At 53.8% G+C, this 23,839-nt stretch overlaps 2 protein-coding genes across 5 annotated transcripts in view; one reads left to right on the forward strand and one right to left on the reverse strand.

Annotated features, from left to right (window-relative positions):
- The first annotated feature begins 778 nt into the window (after positions 1-778).
- Positions 779-18,720, forward strand: ABCC2 (ATP binding cassette subfamily C member 2). Its single transcript, XM_066191136.1, has 32 exons — positions 779-853; positions 1,382-1,555; positions 2,013-2,138; positions 3,174-3,308; positions 3,711-3,833; positions 4,164-4,219; positions 4,412-4,643; positions 5,262-5,446; positions 6,016-6,193; positions 6,679-6,933; positions 7,397-7,462; positions 7,930-8,067; positions 8,408-8,554; positions 8,829-8,917; positions 9,005-9,067; positions 9,256-9,382; positions 9,553-9,729; positions 9,832-9,999; positions 10,315-10,501; positions 11,356-11,488; positions 11,907-12,012; positions 12,259-12,478; positions 12,940-13,094; positions 14,074-14,229; positions 14,332-14,531; positions 15,194-15,320; positions 15,720-15,821; positions 15,920-16,063; positions 16,311-16,469; positions 16,708-16,874; positions 17,227-17,421; positions 17,846-18,720. Exons 1-32 carry the CDS (start codon positions 812-814, stop codon positions 17,973-17,975), a joined length of 4,662 nt encoding a protein of 1,553 aa, XP_066047233.1. The 5' UTR covers positions 779-811; the 3' UTR covers positions 17,976-18,720.
- Positions 18,721-19,071: 351 nt separating this feature from the next.
- Positions 19,072-23,839, reverse strand: part of DNMBP (dynamin binding protein) — a 34,078-nt gene continuing 29,310 nt past the window's right edge. For all 4 annotated transcript variants that reach the window (XM_066191138.1, XM_066191137.1, XM_066191139.1 and 1 more), the window contains 8 exons: positions 23,480-23,610; positions 23,144-23,248; positions 22,823-22,951; positions 22,056-22,388; positions 21,452-21,634; positions 21,180-21,378; positions 20,631-21,082; positions 19,072-20,323 (listed from right to left, as the gene is read on the reverse strand). In XM_066191138.1, coding sequence (XP_066047235.1) covers positions 20,138-20,323; positions 20,631-21,082; positions 21,180-21,378; positions 21,452-21,634; positions 22,056-22,388; positions 22,823-22,951; positions 23,144-23,248; positions 23,480-23,610 — 1,718 coding nt within the window. In that variant the 3' untranslated portion in view covers positions 19,072-20,137. The remainder of the gene's footprint in view (positions 20,324-20,630; positions 21,083-21,179; positions 21,379-21,451; positions 21,635-22,055; positions 22,389-22,822; positions 22,952-23,143; positions 23,249-23,479; positions 23,611-23,839) is intronic.

Genomic DNA, 23,839 nt, shown 5'->3' on the forward strand with positions numbered 1-23,839 from the left:
TCCCCACATGTCCCTACCAGACGTTGGCCTTTCTAAGCAGCAGGGGTTCAGTGGCAATCACTCTCCTCAGGAATCGTCCTCTTTCTGTCTCAGGTGTTGGGGGTTACCTTAGAATGAAGATTCAAAGTCTCTTTGGGGTTTTGTGGTCAGCCAACTGCTATAACACACAGACAATATGGAAATATGGGAAAGAAGCGAAAGGAGTTTGGAAAATCTTCACGCTCTGCAGGCTGGAAATTAGTAAAAGGAGCCCAGATCCTGAGGACTCAGATTGGTACAGCGTGGGGTCAGCTCAGCTGCCAGACACTGCAGATTCCCAGGCCTGGGGCACTGCTGGTGTCACGGGCCCCCTTGCAAGGTGGCACCAGCCACTGTGGGACCAGCTGTTGCTGGACTTTTTGTTGGCATTCAGCAGGCTTCTCACCAGAGAGGTCTCTTGCATCAGCGTCTTTAGCAGGTCCAGACGTGTTTGTGTCTGTTGGTGTGCACTGATCAAGGCTATGGTTTTTGAGCAATGGCTGTGGTGTCCTGCAGTGACTGACTTCCCTGTATCTCCCCTTTGACCTCTTTCTTGGGTCTTCCTCTCCTCCCTTCTCCTGAGCCTGTGCAACTTCCTAAGCCCTCTTGGTCTCTGCTTTGATTTGTGGGGTTGTGTAATAGCACCGAGTTAATAAATAACTGTGTGTCATCAGGGATTTTTGTCCCAAGACCACTTGAGGGTGTGGGAGGACTTTTATCCCCGAGCATCTGCCCAAGTGTCTCAGCTGGGCAGAGGGAGAAGAAGGAGCTGTCGTTTCTTCTCCCCTGAGCTATGTCAGCTGCCCTGGAGGAGTTCTGCGGCTCCGTCTTCTGGGTGAGTGCCTGTATCATCCCTGTTGTCTGTCCTTGGCGCACGACGTCCCATGTGGGGGGAGAGCAGTGGATTCCAGGGCTCACAGCTTGTCCTGCCAGTGAGATCCAACTGCCAGTGGTCAGCAGAGGTTCTGGGGTTTATCCAGGGGTGCCGCAGCAGTGAGTGCTGTGCACTGCCTGCATGGTGTTCACCAGACAATGAGGCAACGACACCTCTCTGACTGAGCTCTGTCCTGTTTTAGCCCACCTGGGAACACAGGACACCCTGTATGGACTTCTGGTGAATGACTTTGCTTCAGCTGCTTCTGCTGGCTTTGCTCCAGCAAGGGATGGCCATCCCACATTCAGGCACAGAGATGGGGATAGGGATATCGTTTGAACCTTGGCTGAGTGCTGAAATGCTCAGCCAGGAGGATGGGTGTTGAAGGTGGGTGGGCAGGACCTATAGGAATGTCGGCTCTTGTCCTGTGTGCCAAGTGAGAGTCAAGCCGTCTTAAGTGACTTGGTGTTCTGTCCCTGCTGCCCTCAGAATGATTCCTACCTTGCTCGTCCGGATGCCGACCTGCCTGTGTGCTTCCAGCAGACTGTGCTGGTCTGGGTCCCCCTTGGCTTCTTCTGGATTTTGGCCCCATGGCAGCTCCGGCCCATGTGCAAATCCAGAGCCAAAAAATCCTCTGTGACCAAACTCTACATCATCAAACAGGTAGAGTGGAGCTGAGGGGTCACAGGTGACAGGCTGGAGCAGCCTGAGGTTTCAGTGGTGTGAGTGGAAAGACTCTGCTGCAGTCAGATGTGGAATGGAGAAATGAGAAGTGTAGGAGGGAAGGAGCAATGGGATGGGGGACTATCTGGAACAGAAATGTAAAGGGGAGTCCAGCAGGAGGCACATCTGGGACAGAGGGCATAACAGGAAGGGGTGCACTGGGAGGGAGGTCAGAGTGTGTGTTGGGGACTCTCAACTTGTGTGCTGTTATGTTCCAAACTTAAAATGACGGCAGTACTCCTGTGGAACTGTGGCACATTCATGGGGTTGAAAACTCTCCCAGGCCAAGTCTGGGTAGAAAAGGGTGTAAGGATGTATTGGTTGTATTTTACGCCGAACTCTGTTGTCTCCCAGTGGTTGCCAGTGTTCACAGTGGGCTGTCCCTCTCTCCCCACAGGTGCTGGCCTCTCTGCTGACGCTGGCGGCAGTAGCAGATTTGGCCCTGGCATTTGTAGAGGACGCTGAGCAGGATGCTGTGCCAGCTGTGCAGTACACAAACCCCAGCCTGTACATCGCCACCTGGGTAAGGGCTCAGTGTGACTGTGCTGGGTGTCACTAGGGGCAGGCTGAGACTGCAGCTCCAAGCAGCACAAGACTTCCCTAGCACAGAGAGAAGTGGGAAGCTGTGTCCATGGGAGGAAGGTAGCCTGGGTATTGTGTAGGACTAATCCCAAACCTGTGTGGGTGTTGCATGAGGGCGGTATGTTGAGGGCAGGTGCCTAGTTGTATGGTGCACACTGCTGTTATCATTAAAACTGGGATGATTCTATGCCTGCAAGTGTAGCTGAGCCCTCTGACAGTACCTTTGCTAGGAGCAGTATGGGTTTCACAGGACTGATTTTGCAGTATGAACACCAGACCGTGGCTTGCTGCTCTGATGTCTCACAGCTTCCTGTGCATTGCTGCTCAGTTTTGTGCAGAGCCAGGAAGTACCACGGGATGCCCAGGCAGAGGAGAGAGTTGCCTAAAGAGGCCCTAGTGGCTATTAGCTTGGTGGAATATGTGCGTGGAAGTTACAGACATCTTGTGTGAGACTTGGAGTATTCTAATATTCTAACAGCTTTAACAAATGCTCAGGAGCTACACCTAAAAGCAGAATAACACCCTCATTTGCTTTCCTTCTTATTTTGTTGTGTCATTTAGTTTCACATGCAGAGTCCGTGTGAGATGATAAGGCAAAGGGACTGCCCAGAGAGGTTACACTGCTTGAACGTGATCTGGGTGCAGTTCCAGGTCTGGAGGCAAGGTGCAGGAGGCAGGGTGTGACCCCTCATGGCTTGACACGTCTGAGAATCTGGAGTGAGAACAGTTAGAAAGAGTAATCGTTCCTTGCTGTAATGTCAGGGTACATTCAAACCTGATCTTACCTCTTCTTGAAATAAACCTTTGCCGTATATAATTAATTCTGAAGCTTATGAAGAGTTGGTGGTGTGTTCAGGGTATTCAAGGCAGTGAATCCCAGCAGACTGTGTGTGCTGGCATCCCAGGACACATGCTCCAAAGGCCCTTTTAGAGCCAGACCTAGTCCTGCAGCTCTGACTGATTTTCTTTCCCCCAGATCATGGTCCTGCTGATCCACGATGCACGACGCTTCTGCTTGCGCAGAGACTCGGCGGTGCTTTTCTGCTTCTTGACACTGTCCCTTCTCTGTGGGATTCTGCCATTCCAGTCGCTCGTCCGGAAAGCCCTGCAGGTTGGCTTTGACAGGGAGCTCTGTGCTTCCTATGGTCTTGTTCTGTTCCCAAAGAAAGCTTCTTCATCCTCTTTTCTTGACAAGCTCTCTCTGGTATCACTGAGGTCCCAGCTGCCCTTGGGACCTTGGGGAACCAGAAAAGACCTGAGAAGGAATTGCTGTTTGAATTCATCCTGTCTCTTTGGGGAAGTATAAGCTCTCCAGGACTAATTTCTCCCCTTAAACACTTATGGGAGGAGGTCAGGGAGAAGCAGGGAGAGGTGGCAAAGGGAAGCTGATCCAGGATTCAGAGCGAGTTTTGCACTGCTCTATTGGGTTCAGCCAGGGGATGAATCTTGTCTCTGAGTACCAGGGGCCTTGAGACAACCACCAACAATAACTCTTGGCTTTACATTTCTGCAGGAACCAATCTCTGACCTGCCACAGTTTATCCTCTTCTTCATCTCCTATGGACTCCAGCTGCTGCTCCTCTTTGTCTCGGGCTTCTCAGACATTGCCCCAGAAACAAAGGAAATCGGGAAGAAGGTGCGAGGACTACATGGGAGTGGGTTTGGGGCACTACATCCTGAGCATTGTGTGGGGCAGGGCAGGCTCCATGCAGGCTCCAGGCTCCTTGGGAAGACCTGAGGAATTCAGCACAGGGCCCAGAAAGAACTGGAGCCTGCAGCATGGGGTATCTGCATGTGTGTCCAGGGTGGGCTGCTGCTGGCTCTGAGCTGAGGTTTCTGGGGCTGGAGCTGGCACGGTTTGAAACCTGTGAGGCTCCTTAATGGCTGGGGGTGCTAAATCAGCTTTTGTCAAAACCATCCCCCAGCATAAACAATCTCTCAGTACCCCCTTTGCTTTGTACCATAGAACCCAGAGGTGACAGCCTCCTTCCTGAGCTCCATCACCTTTGAATGGTACAGCAGGTGAGCAGGGCTCTGAGGGAGCTCGGGCTGGCAAAATGCAGGGGTGCCTCAGGCTGCTTGGAGTTAGCTGGGAGAGGCACCACATTGGGTGCTGTCTGTGCAGCCTGAGGCCGGGGCCAAGATGTGTGTGAAGGCTCTGCATTTGCAGCAAGGAGTCTCCAACAAGTATAACGGAATTTCTCTGTCCCACAGCATAGTTTTCAAGGGCTATCGCAAGCCTTTGGAGATAGAGGATGTCTGGGAATTGAGAGACAAAGACAAGACAAAGGCTCTTTACACTGCTTTTGAGAAGAACATGAAGTCTGCCATGCAGAAGGCCAGAGCAGAACTGGAGAAACGGAAACGCAAGAAGAGACGCCGGGAAGGTGACCTGGACTATGGGAACGGCATGAGCAAGGCCCAGAGCCAAGACGTCCTGGTGCTGGTAAATCCATACCTACTCTTGGCCTTGTGTGAGACTGAGACATCCAGGTCTCAGGGAGTAGGGTCACCTCACCTCCCTGCAGCCCTGTTTGCTGGCTTTTCTCTTCTTTGATCCTGCAGGACTATGGGCAAGGGTAGGGGAACCCATGACAGGGTGTTCTTGTCGTGTCCTTGGCAGATTCCCTTATTTTGAGAGACTAAGAAAGTCTCTATCATTCTGCCTTACATAAAGACAGGAACCAGCCTCAAATCTGCAGTACAAGCAGTTCCCTTATGTCTATCTACCTCAGATATTTTCCAGCAACGAGGTCAGAGTGAACATCATTCTGTGACCATGTCTGGCCTCAGATTCTTCAAGATTTTTGCCTGATTCTTGGCCTGAGAGGTTTTGGCTGGTTTGCATTTTAACAATTGTCTTTGGTACAAAAGAGAAGGTGCTAGTCCTGGGTGTATATGGCATAAGCAGAGATCAGTGAAAGGCAATGTGACAGGAGCTAAAGCTAAGGTTTTGTTCAGGATACCTGATCTGAGGTCTGTGAAGTGCTGCCCTGAAGCATCCTTCCAGATGCAGGACGCCTGCACAACCAGGTCCCTCACTTTTATGTGGGCTTCCCTCTAGGAGGAGAAGCAGCCAAAGAAGAAGAAGAAGAAGAAGGGAGACAAGGACTCAGGCCCTCCCAAAGATTACCCCAAGGGCTGGTTGATGAAAACCCTGGCCAAGACCTTCAAGCAGAATCTCCTGCTAGCGGTGGCATTCAAGTTGGTGCATGATGCACTTGTGTTTGTCAGCCCCCAGCTGCTGAAGTGAGTCCTTTCTCTCTGTCTCTGTCCTGACTTTGCACCCAGCCCCACCACCTTCCAGTGTGTGCACTGCATCCAGCCCCACCATCTCCATATGTGTGCCTCTGCCAGCCACAGACCCTGGGGACATGTCACCAAAAATGGGAGAATGTGTTGGGACACAGTTTAACAATGAACTGATATGAGCTGGCTGCCAGCTCTTATGTGTAATATCTTGCTCCCTTGCATGCTGTTATGTAGTCCTGCTGCCTCCCTGGAGACAGTCCCGGCTCTTCTTTGGGGCCCTCCATGAGTCAGTGCAGCTCAGCCCAGCAGGGCCTCCCTGGTTTGTGTTGTTTGTTTCTTTACTTTTGTTTTTAATGTAAGACCTTCCCAAGGTGGTCTTACATTAATGACCCACTGCCATGTCTCTGGCAGAACAGGGTTCCCAGCTTGCTGACCATCGAGCCCATTCTCTGGGGCAGGGTTTTGCTCACCACTCTTGTGAGGATGCTCTCCCTGCATTCACTTGGAGCATCCTGCTTGGTCTGTCTCAGTAGGGTATGTGTCTCATGAGCTTCTTTCTTCGCTAGGCTGCTGATTGCCTTTGTGTCGGATAAGGATTCCTTTGCCTGGAAAGGTTATTTATATGCCGTCCTGCTCTTCCTGACGGCTGTGATCCAGTCCCTCTGCCTGCAGCAGCACTTCAGCTTGTGCTTCCAGCTTGGCATAAATGTGCGAGCCAGTCTCATTGCTGCCATCTACAAGAAGGTCTGTATGGTCCTGTCATCATCTCTGATGGCTTCCTCCAAACTGGGCTGTGGGTAAAATCATCTGTTGCCAGCCCCATCAACCTGGGGTGTGCGCACTTTCCTCCTCAGCAGGCACAGGGAGAGCTTGGGGGACACCCACCCAGCACTGAGGACACTGTGACCCTTAGTTCTGCTTGGGACCTGGGTGCTGCAGCTGTGTTTGACAGCTACCAGGGACTGAGGGATGTTTCTCTTCAGAGCAGTGCAATACCTAGGGCAGGTGCTACTAGGATTCCTGCACAGGGGTGCTTTTCTTTGCACCCAGCATCCAGTGGCTCCAGGTGTGCAGGCAGTGAGGAGAGCACTGGTAGCCAGTTCAGAGGCACCAGCAGCAAACCCAGAAGAGGTTTCAGCCTGGTCTGCTTATTTCCTGCTCTGAGCCATGCTGCTGGCAGCAGGACTGCTCCCAGACTGGCTTGTGCTGACTGTGCGTTCTCTTTCCAGTCACTCACCATGTCTGGAGCCACCCGCAAGGAGTCCACGGTGGGAGAGACTGTGAATCTGATGTCAGCTGATGCCCAGAGGTTCATGGACTTGGCCAACTTTATTCACCAGCTGTGGTCAAGCCCCTTACAAATTATCCTGTCCATTGTCTTCCTCTGGGGAGAGCTGGGCCCCTCTGTCTTGGCTGGCCTTGCAACCATGGTGCTGCTCCTCCCCATAAATGCCCTCCTGATTGCCAAGGCCAAAACCATTCAGGTCAGTGGTGGGTGCAATATCTTCCCTGGTCTCCCACGTCCAACCCCACTGTTGCTCCCCTCTCTCATTTCCCACACTCCCTACCCTTTGCTTTTATGCTGTGGAACTTTACCAGCCTAGTAAGTTGATCTCACTTGGGTTGGGAGTGTCTCTAGCCTGAGCCAGAGGTGATCAGCTACCATGTTCTACCATCACAGCTGAACTTGAACCAAACTGGGCACAGCCTTGAGGGCGAAAAATGAGATATTGCCGAGTGTAAGATAAGGCTTCAGCTTCTACCTGACAGCAGCGAGGTGTTTTTTCCCCAACTTGTCCAGAACCATAGGGAGCCAAGGCTCAGCTTTGTAGGATGACTTCTCTGTGCTGTGGAGCCCACCCTTCCCTTCCTTGTGGCAGCCCTGATATATTTTCGAGGGTGAGCTGTTGTCTGGTTTAGGTGATGCCTTGGCTCTTCTCTTTGTAGGAGAGGAACATGAAGAACAAGGATGAACGCATGAAAATAATGACGGAAGTCCTCAATGGAATCAAGGTGAGCAGTGGAGTGGAGACTCTCCTGGCAGCTGCTGCACCCCACTTCTTGGTGCACTGTACCTGGAGGCAGAACACCTGTATAACCCTATAGCACCAGTGTTAGTCTCGCTTGAGGGCCCTGTCTCAGCAATTCCCTTGGCTGCCTCATCTTTTGAAAATTTGGCGGGGGAGGAGCTCTGGATACTTGGACTAAGACTTAGGAGCCAAGAGAGGGTTTTCTGAGTGTTTCCTGGATGGCTGTGGTGGTGGTGTGGTGGCGGAGGAGCTGGCAGTGATCTTTAAGGGTGGGAGGGGGAATACAGTGGGGAAATGCTATAAGCAGAATGGGAGAGGGGAGATGCAGTGGCCAAGAAGGCTTCTGAGCAAGCCAGGAGCTGGTGATGAAGGTGCTGGCCATCAGTGAGCTGAGTGTGGAGGTGGGCATTCCTGTGAGGCCAGCAACCACTCACCCTGTTCATCCTGCAGATTCTGAAGCTTTTTGCCTGGGAACCCTCCTTTGAGAAGCGAGTTAATGGGATCCGGGCAATTGAGCTCAAGGACTTGCTGAACTTCAGTTACCTGCAGTCAGTCTCTGTCTTCGTGTTCACATGTTCCCCCTTCCTGGTGAGTGACAACAGCCCTGGGGAGGGGTGTACCTTCCTCTGAACTTGGGCTGGGCTGTGTCCAAGGGGATGGGAAATATTTGGAACCTCAGCTGGAGTTTTTCTGCAGCCAGGAAGGGGCTGACTGGTGGATGCCTGGGATATAGATTATGGTCTGGCTGCTGGCAGGAGAGATGTGGTGGAAAGGGGTCCCATTGGGGTGGTGAAATGGGGTCCAAAGGAGAATGGAAGCAGAAGGGGAACAGGTCCCCAGCACAGAGACACTGCTGAGGCCTTGGGGCAGTGTGAGGGTCTGGGCTGCACACAAACACACTGATGGTTTTCCCTGATATCTGTCCTAGGTCTCCTTGGCAAGCTTTGCTGTCTACGTGCTTGTGGATGAGAACAACATCTTGGATGCACAGAAGGCCTTCACTGCCACCTCCCTTTTCAATGTGCTCCGCTTCCCCATGGCCACGCTGCCCATGGTCATCTCCTCCCTAGTGCAGGTCAGGCCTCACATAGGGCAGGGTGTGTAGGGGGATCCTGTGACCTCTGTCCAAACCAGCACATGGGGCTCAGGTGTGTGATGGACCCCCAGGGGTCAGTGCACAGGACTCTGCTGCAGTGGGGTGGGACAGGACTCACACGCATAGCACAGGTTTGAGGCCCAGAGGTTGGGTGGGGACTGTGATGTGGTGCTCTGCTTATGGGGCTCCTGCCAGCCCACCCAGATGCGCCCCATGCCCATGTGCCATCCTCATCCTCTTTCCACCATGGCAGAGCAATGTGTCGACAGGGAGGCTGGAGCGCTACCTGAGTGGAGAAGACCTAGACACCTCAGCTATCCACCACAACCCCATTGCAGGCAGGTGAACCTCCAGATTAGTCCCTGTGGGTCTCAGGGGCCCAGCCCCGGGGTTTCCCCTCTCAGAGGGACATCTCTCTCTGACAGGCAGTGCTGTGCGTTTCACGGAGGCCACCTTTGCCTGGGAGCGGGACAGCAATGCTGCCATAAGAGAGTGAGTGCTCTGTGCCACATCGGGGCAGAGGTCTGGGGAGGGGGAGGATTGATGTGTTATTAGTTGGGAAGGGCAATTAGCTCTCACAGTACTGCCAGGCATGAGTGTCCCAGAGACACTGCTCTGTGCTGATAGGAACTGACGGGTGACCTGGCAGTGCTGCTTCCTCAGCCCTCATGTCTTTGCAGTGTCACCCTGGACATCGCACCTGGGAGCCTGGTGGCTGTGGTGGGGGCTGTGGGCTCAGGCAAATCTTCGTTGGTGTCAGCCATGCTTGGGGAGATGGAGAATATCAAAGGACACATCAACATCCAGGTGAGAGGAGCCAGCTGGTGCACAGGACTTTGGGGCTGCCTGGGAGCTCAGTGGGGAAGTAGAGCAGGACTGTCGTCCCAGAGTGGTGGCTCAGGGAAAGGACAGGCTGCAGGAGGTGTCAGTGCTCAGGCTGATCTCTGACTGGTAGCTGTTCTTGTCTCTCCTTCCAGGGCTCTGTGGCCTATGTGCCCCAGCAGGCTTGGATCCAGAATGCCACACTGAGAGACAACATCCTTTTCGGGTCAGAACTGGATGAAGCCAGGTATCAGCAGGTCATTAAGGCCTGCGCCCTCCTTCCAGACCTGGAATTGCTGCCTGCAGGTGACCAGACAGAGATTGGTGAGAAGGTATCAGCCCTGGGCACTATGGGTTTCCAATAGCACCTTCAGCAGAGGTCAGAGCTGTTGCCCTGTGCCAGCCCCATGTCCAGGGAGGTCCTTCCCTTGCAGGGAATCAACCTGAGTGGGGGCCAGAAGCAGCGGGTCAGCCTGGCCCGGGCGGTGTACAGCGACTCAGACATCTACATCCTGGATGACCCGCTGTCTGCTGTGGATGCCCACGTGGGCAAATACCTCTTTGAGAATGTGCTGGGGCCAAAAGGGCTGCTGCAAAAGAAGGTGAGCACCCATATCCTCCAACCCACCACCCAGCCAGGCAGGAATGGCACCGGCATGGTGTTAGTGATCCAAGGAAGTCTGAGGCTGCTTGGCAGGGACAGAGCGGAATCCTGTAGCTTTCACCTGGGGCTGCAGCAGGCAGGAGAGGCCTCAAGAGTCCCCAGAGGGGTACCCTGTGTCCTCACAGCCAGGCATTGATAAGCAGTCAAGTCCCCAAGTGGGAGATGGAGAGCCTGCTGGGCTCTCCAGCAAAGCCCCCTGGCTGGGGATGAGGGGTGCTCTGATGGCCACTACCCTGCAGCCCCTTTGTTGCAGACACGGATCTTGGTGACGCACAGTATCAGTTTCCTGCCCCAGGTTGATAACATCGTGGTGCTGGCAGCAGGAGCAGTGTCTGAGCATGGCTCCTACAGCACCTTGCTTGCAAACAAGGGGGCCTTTTCCCAGTTCCTGAACTTGTATGGAAACCAGGAGGAGGATGTTTCAGAGGAAGATACCGCAGGTACTGGGAACACAGTGGGGCTGTGGCAGTTAGGGTGGCTGTGCATATATCTTGGGGATATGAAGATGTGATCTGTCAGCCTGACCTGGTCCTATCCAACCCAGGCATCAGTGGTGTCTGCTTTTGGTGACTCCTTCTCAGCTACTGGCAATCAGGAGCACAATAACTTCCTAAGATTTGCATTCAGGAATTATGTTGAAGATCCAGCACAGGACCTGTTTAAATTTTTTACTTCCTTTTTAGTTCATTTAGTACAGGTCCCAAAATTTTATGTGGCAATGGGCTTCATATTTTTATGATGCTGGGGTTAGAAAGATCGTTCGGTTTGTTGTAAACATCCCACTGGATAATATTTCATCTTTATCATGTCCCCCAGTGCTGTGTGGAGTAGTGGTGTCAGGTCAGGTGGATGCTTACCACATCAGGGCTCAGCCCAGTTGTCCAGCTGCAGCCTGGCTATTCCCAGTATGTTTTTACAGGACCATCTCCACCTGCTCAAGGAGATGCTTCTGAACTGGAGTGATATGACCTACCACATCTTGCACCTACTAAACTAGCACCAATTTTTGCTTGAGGTCTGGCCAGTGGTGCTGGGTTAAGTCAGCAGCAGGGATTGCCTCCATGCAGGCCTTTAGCCTTACGTTCCCATAAGTTCTCCCTCCAGTACAATGTGTTTCTTCCTCCTCCTGCTGTGCTGATCTTGCAGCAAGGTTAGAGAAGGTGTGATACATGGTGGTAGGACACAGCCTAGGCCTAGGGTATGGCATGGAGCTGATCGCAGCAGAGGTGTGGTGTATGGGATCTGCTCTTTCCTCAGTGCCTGATCCTACCTTCCCTCATCCCTGTGCTTGTAGCTGTTGCTTTAGCTGGGGATGAAGAGGAGGCTGATGAAGATCTTGATCCTTGCATGGAGGAGCATCCTGATGATGTGGTGACTATGACCCTGAAGCGAGAGGCCAGCATCCAGTGGAGAAAATTGAGTCGCAGGTGGGACATGACCTGAGCTCTCAGCTCTTTCCCCTGCCACATGCACTGCTCCCTCAGAGACAGGGATATGGGGGCTTCCCAGGGAGTTCCAGCTGGCAGCTTCCCTGCCTGCTCCTACCAAAAGCTGCTCTTGGTCAGGAGCATCTGATTTTTACCTACACTGGTGAGCCACAGCCTTACTCTGCAGTCTTCCCTGAAACTCGTGCTGATGGCTAGTTCTGCTTCTGGGAATGAGGCTTTAATTTTATGGCTGTAATGCCTAGTGCTTCCACAAGGCTCACTCAAGCCTGCCCCAGTTAGGACATTATTTTCCAGAGGACTCTACCACTGAAGACCCAGTGCAGCACAGGAATAGACCCTCAGAAGATTAGGACCAATCCAACACCCTGTGACTAATGGTATTCATACCTCCCTGCAGCCTTAGCAAAAGGAGCACCAGTTCCCAGAAGAAGGCCAAGGAGGAGCCCCCAAAAGAGCTGAAGGGACAGAAACTGATCGAGAAAGAAAATGTGGAAACTGGCAGGGTAAGGAGGATGGAGGGATTAAGCAGTATGCTGGCCTGGCTAAGTGCTGCCAGCGCTGGACTGTGGCTCAGAGAAGCTGGTGTGGGCTGGCTGTGGCTGCACCACAGCCAAGAGACACGAAGGAAACAGAGCTGCCTGGGACTAGTGGGTGGGGTGGTGGAGGGGAGCACTGTGGGCAGCAAGGTGGAGTCCCAAGGCTGTGCTGGGTGTATTGCCTGCAGTCTGATGGGCTCAATTGTTCCACAGGTGAAGTTCTCCATGTACATGCGGTACATGCGTGCTCTTGGCTTGTGCTTTTCATTCTGGACTTTCATGGGCTACACTGCACAATACGCGGCCTACACGGGGACCAACCTGTGGCTCAGTGAGTGGACTGACGATTCGCAGCGCTATCTGAACCAGACCTATCCCACGGAGGTGCGGGACATGCGGATTGGTGTCTTCGGGGCACTGGGGATAGCACAAGGTGAGTGTGGAGGACAGCAGTTCCCACTCACCTCATCTGTGTGGTTCGGGAGGGGTATGATTTGCAAGGCCTGCAGCCAGCAGTGCAGTATGGAGCAGGGGACCCAGCAGCCTGTTCATTTGCCTGCTGCTGCCTTCCTTCCAGCTTGTGGCTGAACCGTGGACACACTAGTCTGAAAGCAGCATAAATTGCCCCAAGTCTGTGTTGCCCCCTCAGTTTAAGGTCATTTTCCCCAATCAGATTCGACGCAGTGCTAGGGCCCAAGGCTTATGGGGTTAGTGTTCCTCCCCTGTGCCAGGACTCAGTTGCTGAGGCCTCCCAAGAAGGTGGGATGCAGGATTATCCCAGCGGCTCACTGCAGAGCTGCTGGCTTGGTGCTGCTTGGTGTGTCCATCGAGCCAAAGAGTGCCTGGGGCTAATGTCACCCACAAGCTGGTGACAGCCCCACACTCTCCTTGCAGCTCTCTTCCTGCTCTTTGCAACCATGCTGTCTGCCCGGAGCAGCGTGCGAGCCTCCCGTGTCATGCACCAGCAGCTGCTCAGCAACATCCTGCGCGCGCCCATGAGCTTCTTCGACACCACCCCGACCGGCCGCATCGTCAACAGGTTTGCCAAGGTAAGAGAACACCCCCAACACGGACCAGGTGTTCGTTCCACCACATCTGCCGAGCACTGGGGAGTGGCAGCCCTGCTCCTGTTGAGCACTGCACAGCTGAGCCCAGGTAAGGGCCAGGAAAGGACCAGGAGACCATGGTGGGTGCAAGGCTGACCGTGAGCCAAACCGCATCCTGGGCTATACTAGAAAGACTGTGGCAAATCACAGGAAGTTGTTACCTCCCCTGCTCAGTGCTGAGGAGCTTATACCTGGATACTGTGTCCTGTTTGGGGTCAGCTGGGCAAGAAGGATGTGGAGAAACAGAAGAAGGTCCATAGTAGAATATTAAGAGAGGCAAGAGCCTAGAGCTCAGGTCCCATAACGAGAAGTCCTTCTAGTTATAAACTTCCAGCAAAATCTACAATCATTTCTATCTAAGTGAAGGTCAAAAACAAAGAGAAAATGTGAAAGGAGGGAAAATACAAACAGGTAATTTCAAGTGTGCTGCTACTCTACATCCTCTTTTTGTACCATCTCTTGGTTTTTGGGAATAAAAATTTCTCTTAAAATTAAGCCGATGGGCCTCGGTTTACTCTGAGTTGAGGGAGTATGTGGTGCCCAGCTAGGAGATGGATGAGGACCAGCTGAAGACCTGGGTGCACCAGCATGGACCTGGAGTTTTCCCTGTCCCTGTTTTTGCTTCAATTACTGCTCCTGCATCCTAGGTCCTGATGAAGATGCAGTTCCTAAAGCTGGTCTGTTTAACAGGGGAATATTATAGGAAGTTTATCTGTTAACTCAGATGTTTGCAAGCTAAGAACTGTGGCCCTAAATGAGGTTGTGACCATAACACCGATTCAGGATCATCTGATATTTTTACAAGTGTCTGGCACTATGCTACCACAGGAGTGTGTAGGAACCCTGTATATATGGGGCCTTTGGGCTTGTCCTTCTCTCTGGGGTCACTGACTGCTTCTCTATACTTTTTTGTATGCTCCAGGACATCTTCACGATAGATGAGACCATTCCCACGTCCGTCCGAACCTGGATCTCCTGTTTCATGGGCATCATTAGCACACTGATAGTGATCTGCCTGGCCACTCCATTCTTCGCTGTTATTGTTGTTCCCTTGACCATCTTCTACTGTTTTGTGCTGGTGAGTAACTGGGCCTTGAGCAAAGCTTCTACCCTGCTGAGAGCAGTATTTTTGTGGCTGCTGGGCTTTGTGTCGGTTACTAAGCTGTGTCCCTCGTTTCAGCGCTTCTATATCTCCACGTCACGCCAGCTAAGGCGTCTGGACTCTGTCACCAGGTCTCCCATCTACTCCCACTTTGGTGAGACAGTGTCAGGCCTTTCTGTGGTGCGGGCCTATGGACACCAAGAACGGTTCCTGAAGCAAAATGAGGTCACCATGGACATAAATCAGAAAAGTGTTTATTCCTGGATAATATCAAATAGGTGAGTTTTACCACTTATGCCACTGCACAGCTTGTAGCACTTCTACCAGGAGCCTCTTGGTCCTGAGGGAGGTCCCTGGGATCCTGCAGTCCTCCCTCTTGATCTCAGCATTGAGGGTCTGTGTAGGTGCTGGGGCAGTTTAGGATAGGGGCACCATCTGTGGCAATGGGATGTTTTAGGGGGATTTTGAAAGCCAGAGTATGCCCTCCTACAGAATGTCCAGAGGCTGGGCAGGGTGAGCTGTGCAGTCAAGGGCTGAGAGGGTCTTGGTGAATTCTGGTAAGAGGGTGATCCTTCAGGCCCAGCAGGAGCATGATGTGGACACTTTCTGGTTTTAAATCATACTGGTAAATGATTTGGGTGTGTGAGGGTTGAATGATTTAGGCTCTCGTGAAACATGATATTACCAGCATAGGAGGTTATGCGTGAGACATGGACTGACATAAATGAACCTGCTTGCAGAACTGGCCACAAATGACCTGCTGTATACATGTACCAGTGTGTGTGCATGTACAAATGTGCCTCGTGCACAGCACTGGGCTCATGGCTAGGTGTGAGGGATGCTGGTGCAGTGCTGCTATTACTGGTGGGCTCTGTGTTGGATGCAGGCAGATGCCTTCCTGCCTCTTTCACTGCCCTTCAGCTGTCCTCTCCTGGTGCAGGTGGCTGGCCATCCGTCTGGAGTTCGTTGGGAGCCTGGTGGTCTTCTTCTCTGCACTTCTGGCAGTGATTGCAAAGGGCACTTTGGCAGGTGGCATTGTGGGTCTTTCTGTCTCCTCCGCTCTCAATGTGAGTCACTGAAAGCATTTTCTTATTCCGGGACAGGGTTGTTTCTGGGAGCTCTGGGCTGGTGGCAGGATGCTGTCCAGCCACCAGCTCTGATCCATGGAAATGGGATTATCTGGTGTGTCCCATCCCCTGGGGAGTGGCTATAGAGCCAGGGAAGCACATATCCATCCCAGTGTGAGTGGGATACTTGCTGCCATGGGGAGGAATATGGCTCTGCTGTAGACCAGAGATGCTGCAGCAAAGTATTAAGGGCTGGGGAGAGGTGGGCTGTGTCTTGGCAGTGGAGCATTAGGGGCCAGGCCAGGTATGCTCATGCCCAGGATGATTCCATGAGCTGAGGTGGGAGGTGATTGTTCCCGGGTGCCACTGAGCTCTGCATCCTCTGATTCTGCCATGCAGGTGACCCAGACATTGAACTGGCTGGTGCGGACATCTTCGGAGCTGGAGACCAACATCGTGTCTGTAGAGCGGGTCCATGAGTACATGAAGGTGAAGAATGAGGTGAGGAATCCAGGGTCTGGGCAAACACCTGCTGCACAGCCTGGTGCTAGTCAGCATGGCAGAGTGAACCCCCCTAATGCTCCTGTGCCCTCCCCCAGGCTCCATGGGTGACAAAAACGCGTCCACCACGTGGCTGGCCCAGCAGAGGCGAGATCCAGTTTGTTGACTACAAAGTTCGCTACCGACCTGAACTGGACCTGGTTCTTCAGGGGATCACCTGTAATATTGGGAGCACTGAGAAGGTGCCTCTGCCCTCCCTACACTCTTTACAGAGACTCTGTTAAAGTTGTTACTTCTTCTCAGCTTCAGTCCGTGCGCTGGGGTGGGATGGTGATGGGATGTGGCTCCTGGGAACTTGAGCTGCAGGAAAGGAACCAAAGCAGACAGTATGGGTGATGGTAAGGGTAGGGAGGCCCACCAGACCAAGATGGAGATAATCTGCTCTGTTTCTACAGCCCTGTCAGCTGGTCTAAAAAGCTGCTTCCACAGGTTGGGATTGCGGGCCGGACGGGGGCTGGAAAATCCTCCCTCACCAACTGCCTATTCCGGGTGCTGGAGGCGGCTGGAGGGAAGATCGTCATCGACGATGTGGACATAGCAACAATTGGCCTCCACGACCTGCGCAACAACCTCACTATCATCCCTCAGGTGAGCTGATCCCCACTTTTCCACATCCCACTGCTGCATGGCCCCTGCAGGCACTGCATGGCCTCAGTGTGTCCCTGGTGCTGTGGACTTGCCAAAGGCCTGTGAGCAGGCTGTCACCACATCCCTTGCCAGCTGCAGGCAGTGGTGTGAGCAGGATGTGGCCACACTTGGATGCCAGGAGCCATTGCCCCTTGCTAAATGACTGTGGTGGGGCTGAATACCATGCTGTTGCTGGCAGGACCCTGTGCTCTTCACTGGAACCTTGCGGATGAACCTGGACCCCTTTGACCAGTACTCAGATGAGGAGGTCTGGAAGGCCCTGGAGCTGGCTCACCTGAAGCCGTATGTGCAAGGCCTTCCTGAGGGGCTGCTGCATCTCGTGAGCGAAGGAGGGGAGAACTTGAGGTGAGCAGAGGAGCAGACAGGCCCAGCTTCCCTCCCTTCTCTAGATCCCAGGGACCAACCTGGAACAGCAGCTTCCAGCAAAGTGGCTGTCCCGGGATGATGCACAGAATCTTCTGGGAAGTGAAGATGGAAGAAAATGGCTGAGGAGCCAGGGCTCTTAAGGAGCTAGTGTGAGCCAACCCTTTTGTGGTGGCCCAGAGAGTAAGATGCTGAGGGATGTGGTGCTCAGGGTGGCAGATGGTCATTGGGAAAGGCCAGGGACAGTGCTGGGGTCAGAGCAGTGAGACACAGTAGGCTTGCAGAAGGTCCCCTAGTGTCAGTCTAGTAACTCATGCTCTTCATCTCATCCCAGCGTTGGGCAGAGGCAGCTGGTGTGCCTGGCCCGGGCCCTTCTCCGCAAATCCAAGATCCTCATCCTGGATGAAGCAACAGCAGCTGTAGATCTGGAAACCGATAATTTAATACAGACAACAATCCGGAGTGAGTTTGCTGACTGCACTGTCCTTACTATTGCCCATCGCCTCCACACCATCATGGACAGCAACAGGTACCATGGGACAATACTGCGGGACAAAGGGAATGGGGATCTGCACTCCTAGCATGGGATGAGAGGTGGACAGCAGCGGAAGCAAGAAGCCAGAGGGGCAGGGATGGATGCAGAGCCTGGGGCAGTAACATATTGTGGTGAAGAGAGCAGAAGGATAGTAAGGATACCCATGCAGTAGCGATGCCTTTGTGGAGAGAAATTTATTGGGATCCCTCTTTACAGCAACAGACCATAGAGGCATTTGCTGTTGACACTTTATGTGTGTGTCCCATAACAGAGAGGAGGACTGTGCCCTCACCACTGCTGAGAGAACCACATAAAGTGGCTTAGGAGGAGTGAGGGTTGGTGGGCCTGCAGCGCTGTTGCCAGCAGCGCTATCCACTTGGATCCTGGGAGTTGAGCCCTTCTTGTTCCCTTCTGCCAGGGTGATGGTGCTGCATGCTGGGCAGATTGTGGAGTTCGACAGCCCCGAGGAGCTGCTCACGAAGCAGGGCGTCTTCTCGGCGATGGCAAAGGACGCCGGAATCGCCGCGGCAGAAACCACCGCCCTGTAGGCAGAGCGCTGCAGGGGCCGGGCTGTGCGACAGCTCCTCCTGCCGCCGCTCGCCCAGCGGGCGCTGCCGTCTCCCACAGCCAGGCTGCCCAGGAATTGGCCTCTCTGCAGCGGGGAACTCCTCTGGTTGTCCAGAGACAGAGCATCTGGACTTGAGCAAGCTGTTAACCTTGCTACCACATCCTGCCTGCTGTGCACACAAGGGTCTGGAGCTGCATAATTTATTCCAGGGTAGAGGGGAAAAGCTATCTTCCAGGCAGGGAGATCATGACCTCCAGTGGGGGTGGTCTTAGTTTTTGTACTTCACCATGCCAGGTGCATCTATCTTAGAGATGTCTTAGCATTATGGAATGAAATTTACAGTTTAATCTAAGAATGAATGTTATAATTTATTTACTTTTTGTAATTGTTTGTAGTCTTCCAACTACAAGGCTGATGTCAAGGCATATATAGTAAGCCTTGGGTGGGGAGCGCTGCCAACAGAAATTACACAGAGCTGGGCAGTCCAAATCAAGGGGCACAGCTCTGCTCATGAAAGAACACGACTCTGTAGCAGGCTGCCTGCCTGCCTTCCCTGTGGCTACTGCTTGCTTTGATTGTATTGGAAATAAATGAGCCCCTCCCTGAGCTTATCACAACCACTTGTGGTTCCAGACTGCAAACCTGATGGTGTTCGAGACAAGCTGGAGAGCAGCAGGCACGCATCTGTGTGCATCCATGCACACACAAAGTATGGTGGTTATTGTTGACAAACCCTTGACTCTTTGTTCTTGGGCCAGACCTCCTCATGCAGGTGGAGCAGGTGCCCACTTAGAGCAGAGCGAACACTCACCCCACCAGCCCCTACTGCCCTGGAGCCCCAGAGTCATGTAACACGCAGCTGGGGGAAGAGGGCAGCGCAACCACTTCATCTTAATAAAGAAGGTTCCTGTGAGAGTTTCCTTGTGCCTGAGCTGCAGCTGGCACATACACCAAGGCACTAGAATGCTGGACCCCACCAAAAGGGAAATGTTTTTGCTGGCCCTGTAGGGTCTACATAAAGGCTGTGGCATTTACCAGACACTGCTCCCAGGTCTCCCAATACTTGCAAAGGCACATTCTATACACAAGGGCAAATCTTTATTTGCAGAACAGCCATACAGGGTATACAAACATTGCCCCATGAAGGGAACCTCTTCCCTTCAGGACATGGCAGCAGCAATATCACACACCAACCCAGAAAAAGGCACCACAGACCTCCCAGAGATGGTCCTGTCACTCCAGAATGTCAGCACCCTCTCCAGTGCCGTGCAGGAAAGCACATGTGAGGCAATTTTGGTCAGAGACCCCAGAAACCAGGCTGGAGGACAGCTTGTGCTTTGCCTTCTGCCCTGCCCCAGCCCAGGGCAGCCAGGTGGGCATGCCAGTGCAAAGATGAGTCCTGGGCACAGCCAATACTGTGCTGACAAAGGTATGGTGTTCTGCGTTTCTGGCTCACCTGAAAGATGAGAACCTGATGGCTGCTGGCAGCGGCAAACCTTGGAAAGGCCAAGTGCCTGGGAGACCAAGCACAGGGAGAAGGCACCTGCTGGGGGCTTTGTTGTGAGGGTTTCAGAGGCCATACCCATCCCAGGCCTGGAGCTCAATTACTCCCAGCAAACCTCAGAGCTGCTCTCCCCAGGCAGTGTGTAAATGTCCCACCCCAAGTCCTGCAGAGACAGCTGAGACCAGGCTCCTGCTGCACAGGGAGCATATTCACAAAGTCTGGGTTGCTTTTAATACTACTTGACTAAAGACAATCTCCAGAAACTCAGCATTAGCCTTCCACAATTTAAATCCACAGCAGCTCCTCAGCCTGAGTCAAGCCTTACCCTTCTGGGCAGGCAACAGCCCCAAGCTTTGCTCCCCTGTTCCTGGCTGGACACAGGAGGCTTAAACACACCTCAGAGGTGAACTCACCCCTGCCCTCACACAAGCTGCCTGCTCCTGCCTACCTGGCCAGCCCTCTTCTTCCTCCCCTGAAGGGGCAATGGCAGCCAGTGTTATGGGCCCAGGAGCACTGCACGGCTGTGAGAGGCATAGCCTTAAGGGTGAGCGGTGGGGGCTGCAGGGCTGGCCAGCCTCCCCCAGACCCTAGCAGTCCCAGCAGGAACAAGGCATGGGGTGCAGGCTCTGTCCGCTGCCTCACGTGTACTCCGTCTTCCGGATGTAACTGGAGGGCACATAGCCCTGCTTCCCGTGGGCCTCGGCCAGCCACCACTCCTGATTGCCGGTGATGTCCTCAAACTGCAGGATCCTGAGTCTCTGGTTAGCTGACACACTCAGCTCATTGGTGTTTCGGCCTTTGAAGGTGTAGAGAGCATAGTAGACCTGCCAGACAAGCAGAGAGCATCAGTTAGATGGTCATACCACACAGCCTTAATCTCACACTGCATAGGATGTGTGGGCTTTTGTCCTTCTCCCCAGCGACAGCCCTGGCCCCATCCTGGCCTCTGCCCACCCCCATCTGAAGCCCAGTTCTCTGTCTCTGCACCTCTGTTGTCAGAAGAAAAGGTCTCATACCCCACCTGCTACATCTTCCTGGTCACTTCTAGGGAGGAGGATGATTCAGTCCCCAGCCAAACAAAGCAGTTAGCCCTTGGCATCCCCAGCCCCATGAGAGTGGCTGAAGACTCACCTGGTTGCCCTCTGACTCGCTGTTCTCCAGCCCAGAGTCTCTGTCCTCCACCGAGGGCGTGGGCCTGAGATGTGCTTTGGTGGGGTGCCCGTTGCGAGAGCTGGGGCTGCAGCCCAGCTCGGGGCGGCTGTAGTGGCGCTGGGATGCCACTGAAGCAGCCAGTGGGGCTGTCCTGTCACCAGAGCCAAGCTGGGGTAGAGAGGGGGAGTCCACCTCCAGTGGGGGCTGTGGGGACTGGTACACATCTGCCGGGGAGACAGAGTCCTGCAGGGGTTTCTGAGTGAAGGTGACGGCCGCCCCACTGGGGCTGAAGGTCAGCGTGGCGTTGCTTTGGGGAGAGGAGCTGCTGTGCTCCGACTCGTTGGAAGAGTGGCTGCCCACAGAGACGTCCGACTGGCTGCGGCGGGGGCTGTAGGGCTTCAGAAAGGAGCTGTACACAAAGCCTTTCGTCACTGCAGAGAGGGAGAGGAAGGGAGCTCAGACTGGGGCACAGGGAGACCAGAGCAGGGGACTCACAGCAAGCACTAAGGGCAGGGAACAGCCACCTACCCCCATTATCTATGAGCCAGCGATTCTGGCTGCCCATGGGGTCCTTCTTCTTGATGACACCCACAATGTCCCCTTCCAACAGGGAGACATCCAGGTCTTGGGCAGCATTGAAATTGCGGTCTGCCTGGAAGAGACTCTCTGGGGGATAGCGGGCCAGGAGGGCAGCTCGGGTGTCATCTGACTGCAGGAGGTAGGTTGGCTGCAGAGGAACAAGGCAGGTGTGAGTGGCTGTCCTGGGCTCTGCAAGCCCTGACCAGGCAGAGGGAGCTCACCAAGCCAACGAGGGGCTGCCGCCGGGCAGACTGCCGTTCCATGCTTTTCCTTTCAAAAGTCTTCTTGGGAGCCGCCTGGGACTCTGGGAAGAAGGTGAAGGCCTGGAGCTGCTGGACGACTCGACTATGCTCATCCTGGAAGATGGCAATGAGGTTCCCTTCCCTGCCAGACACCTTCAGCAACTGGAACCAGAGCAAAGTTGGAGATCCTGGTCATGAAACAGCTGCTGGGAGAAGTGGCCAAGAGCTACAGAATAGACCATGGCAGGGGTCTGAGTTCTGCCTGTGACTTGCACCAGGCCCAGGTTTACAGTCCTGTCTGAACTCAGCTCTAAGTGGCTCTCAAACTTGTGACCTGCGATTCTCCCAGGTGAATGCTCTCCTGCCACTGCTCCAAGACCTTTCTACACACAATTGCAACATAACCTGGCAATCCCTGCCCCGACACCATCCCACAGGAGCCCTCCAAAAGTCACTTGTGGCCTGAAACTGCAGTAGCAGCTTTCCCCACGATGTGACAGATCCCAGTACGGCTCAGGGACAAACCCTGCTCAGGTTAGTGCTGGTCTGAGCCCAGGGTGCTGCCTGCACCGTGGGAACCCACCGACAGCAGGGGTCTGAGCTCCTCCAGGGCCAGGCGCACGAAGTCGCAGTGTGCCTCAGCATAGCCCCGCACGCAGCTGGCAAACAGCTCCTTGGCGAAGCGCAGGAACTTGGGCAGCTCGTCCAGCAGCTGGGCATTGAGGGCTTCATAGTTATTGCGGGCTGACTGCAGCTCCTCCAGCGTTCGCTTGTCCTTCAGCTTCTCCGCTCGCTCGGTGCAGTTGTGGAAGTCGAGGAGTTTGTCGAAGCGTTTCTGCACCAGCTTGTGGGGCCCCGCAAACATGCTCAGCAGCTGGCTCAGGGGCGAGCTCACCAGCCGCTCCGTCCGCTCTTTCTGGAGGGCAGAGGTGCAGTGAGAAGGTGAGACAAGGTGCTCTCTCCCACTGTGAATGCCAGCAGCTTGCTCTCCAGCACACAACCTCCCCAGGACAGTATAGTGACTGTCTCCTGGTGGCACCCACTGGAGCTCCAGAGGACACTTTCAACAGCAATGATTCTATAATCTTACACAACTGTGCTAGCATGGGTAACTCTATGCAAAGTACCTGAACCACTCGCATAAAGTGCTGTAGCATTTCAGACAGTGCTGAAAAAATGTGTACCTAACAGGCACATTCATAAAGTGCCAGGCATCAAAGCTCTCAGGAGGGCAGAGCTAAGCAGGAATTCTCACAGCTCTCCCAGGTTACCCTCCCTGCAGCCTCCCAGGGCCCGCCCATCTGCAGCAGACCCCCAGGGTGGGCCTCCAAGGGGCACAGCCTCACTCACAAAGCTGGAGAAGAGCTGGTCGCTGATGAGACGATTCACTTTCTGGAACTGGTCCAAGTCCCCACTTCCCTTCTCCGTGCACAGGTCCCACATGCTCCCTGCTGCCAATGCCTTCATACACGCAGACTCCTGCACCAGGGAGACACAGCTGAGCCATGCTTGCTGCCCAGAAGGGGCTCCCATGGCAGCCCAGACCACCCAGCCCCAACAGAGCTGAGGCAGGAGCTGTGGCCACAGGCACTGCAGGGGAACACCACACAGGTAGGAGGGGCAGTGCATGGAGAGTCCCACAGGCTTGGCATCACACCCAGACTGGCTTACCCGGACATGCTGCAGGTAGAGGGAAAGGTCCCGGATGAAGGACTTGATCAGACGTTCCTGCATCCGGAAGTTTTTCTCCGTCTCTTCGAAGGCTTCATCCTTCAGCTGTGAGAGAAAGTGTTTCAAGGGAGGCGATGCAGGACTCAGCACCTCCCAGACTGCAAGATGTGGGGCTCTCCTGCCCACAAGCTGGGCAGCAGAGATGGGTGGTTCAGCCCCTAAGCTCACTCTGCCTCGCTGGCCTGGATCAGAGCTGCAGGGGGGAAGGGGTGTGGAGGGACAGCAGGTACCTCTGGAGAAGCACTGCAGGGTGCAAGTGCACCTGATGGACAGTACCTGGGGTGCAAAGCCTGTGAGATGCTTGAGGTGGCTGCTCACACGGTTGGATTTCTTGATGATAGAGTGGAAGTTGAGCTTGGAGATCTTCTCCATGAGGCTATCCTCATCACCTTTTCTGTACTTTAGCACTAAAGAGATTGATACAGAAATCAAAACCCTTGTAAGCACAAATACCCATGTCTTACACTGCCTCATCAATAATGAACTTGTTAGTTCTCCTCTTCCCCAAGCCCCTGTAGTTCCAAGAACCCCACATATCATTACAGAATGGCGTGGGTTGGAAGTGACCTAAAAATAATCTAGTTCTAACCCCTCTGATATGGGCAGAGACATCCAATCTGGTCTTGAACACTTCCA

This window comes from Chamaea fasciata, unplaced genomic scaffold, assembly GCF_029207755.1.
Source record: "Chamaea fasciata isolate MVZ Bird 193981 ecotype frontalis unplaced genomic scaffold, bChaFas1.0.hap1 SCAF_9, whole genome shotgun sequence".
Lineage (NCBI taxonomy): Eukaryota > Metazoa > Chordata > Aves > Passeriformes > Sylviidae > Chamaea > Chamaea fasciata.

What these genes read in the sequence shown, in the direction of transcription:
- ABCC2 (XM_066191136.1), top strand. Translation starts at nt 812, where the DNA reads ATGTCAGCTGCCCTGGAGGAGTTCTGCGGCTCCGTCTTCTGG. An exon ending in CTGTCTCCTCCGCTCTCAAT is followed by an intron (nt 15,321 to 15,719) that starts GTGAGTCACTGA and finishes TCTGCCATGCAG; the next exon opens with GTGACCCAGACATTGAACTG. An exon ending in ACCTCACTATCATCCCTCAG is followed by an intron (nt 16,470 to 16,707) that starts GTGAGCTGATCC and finishes TGTTGCTGGCAG; the next exon opens with GACCCTGTGCTCTTCACTGG.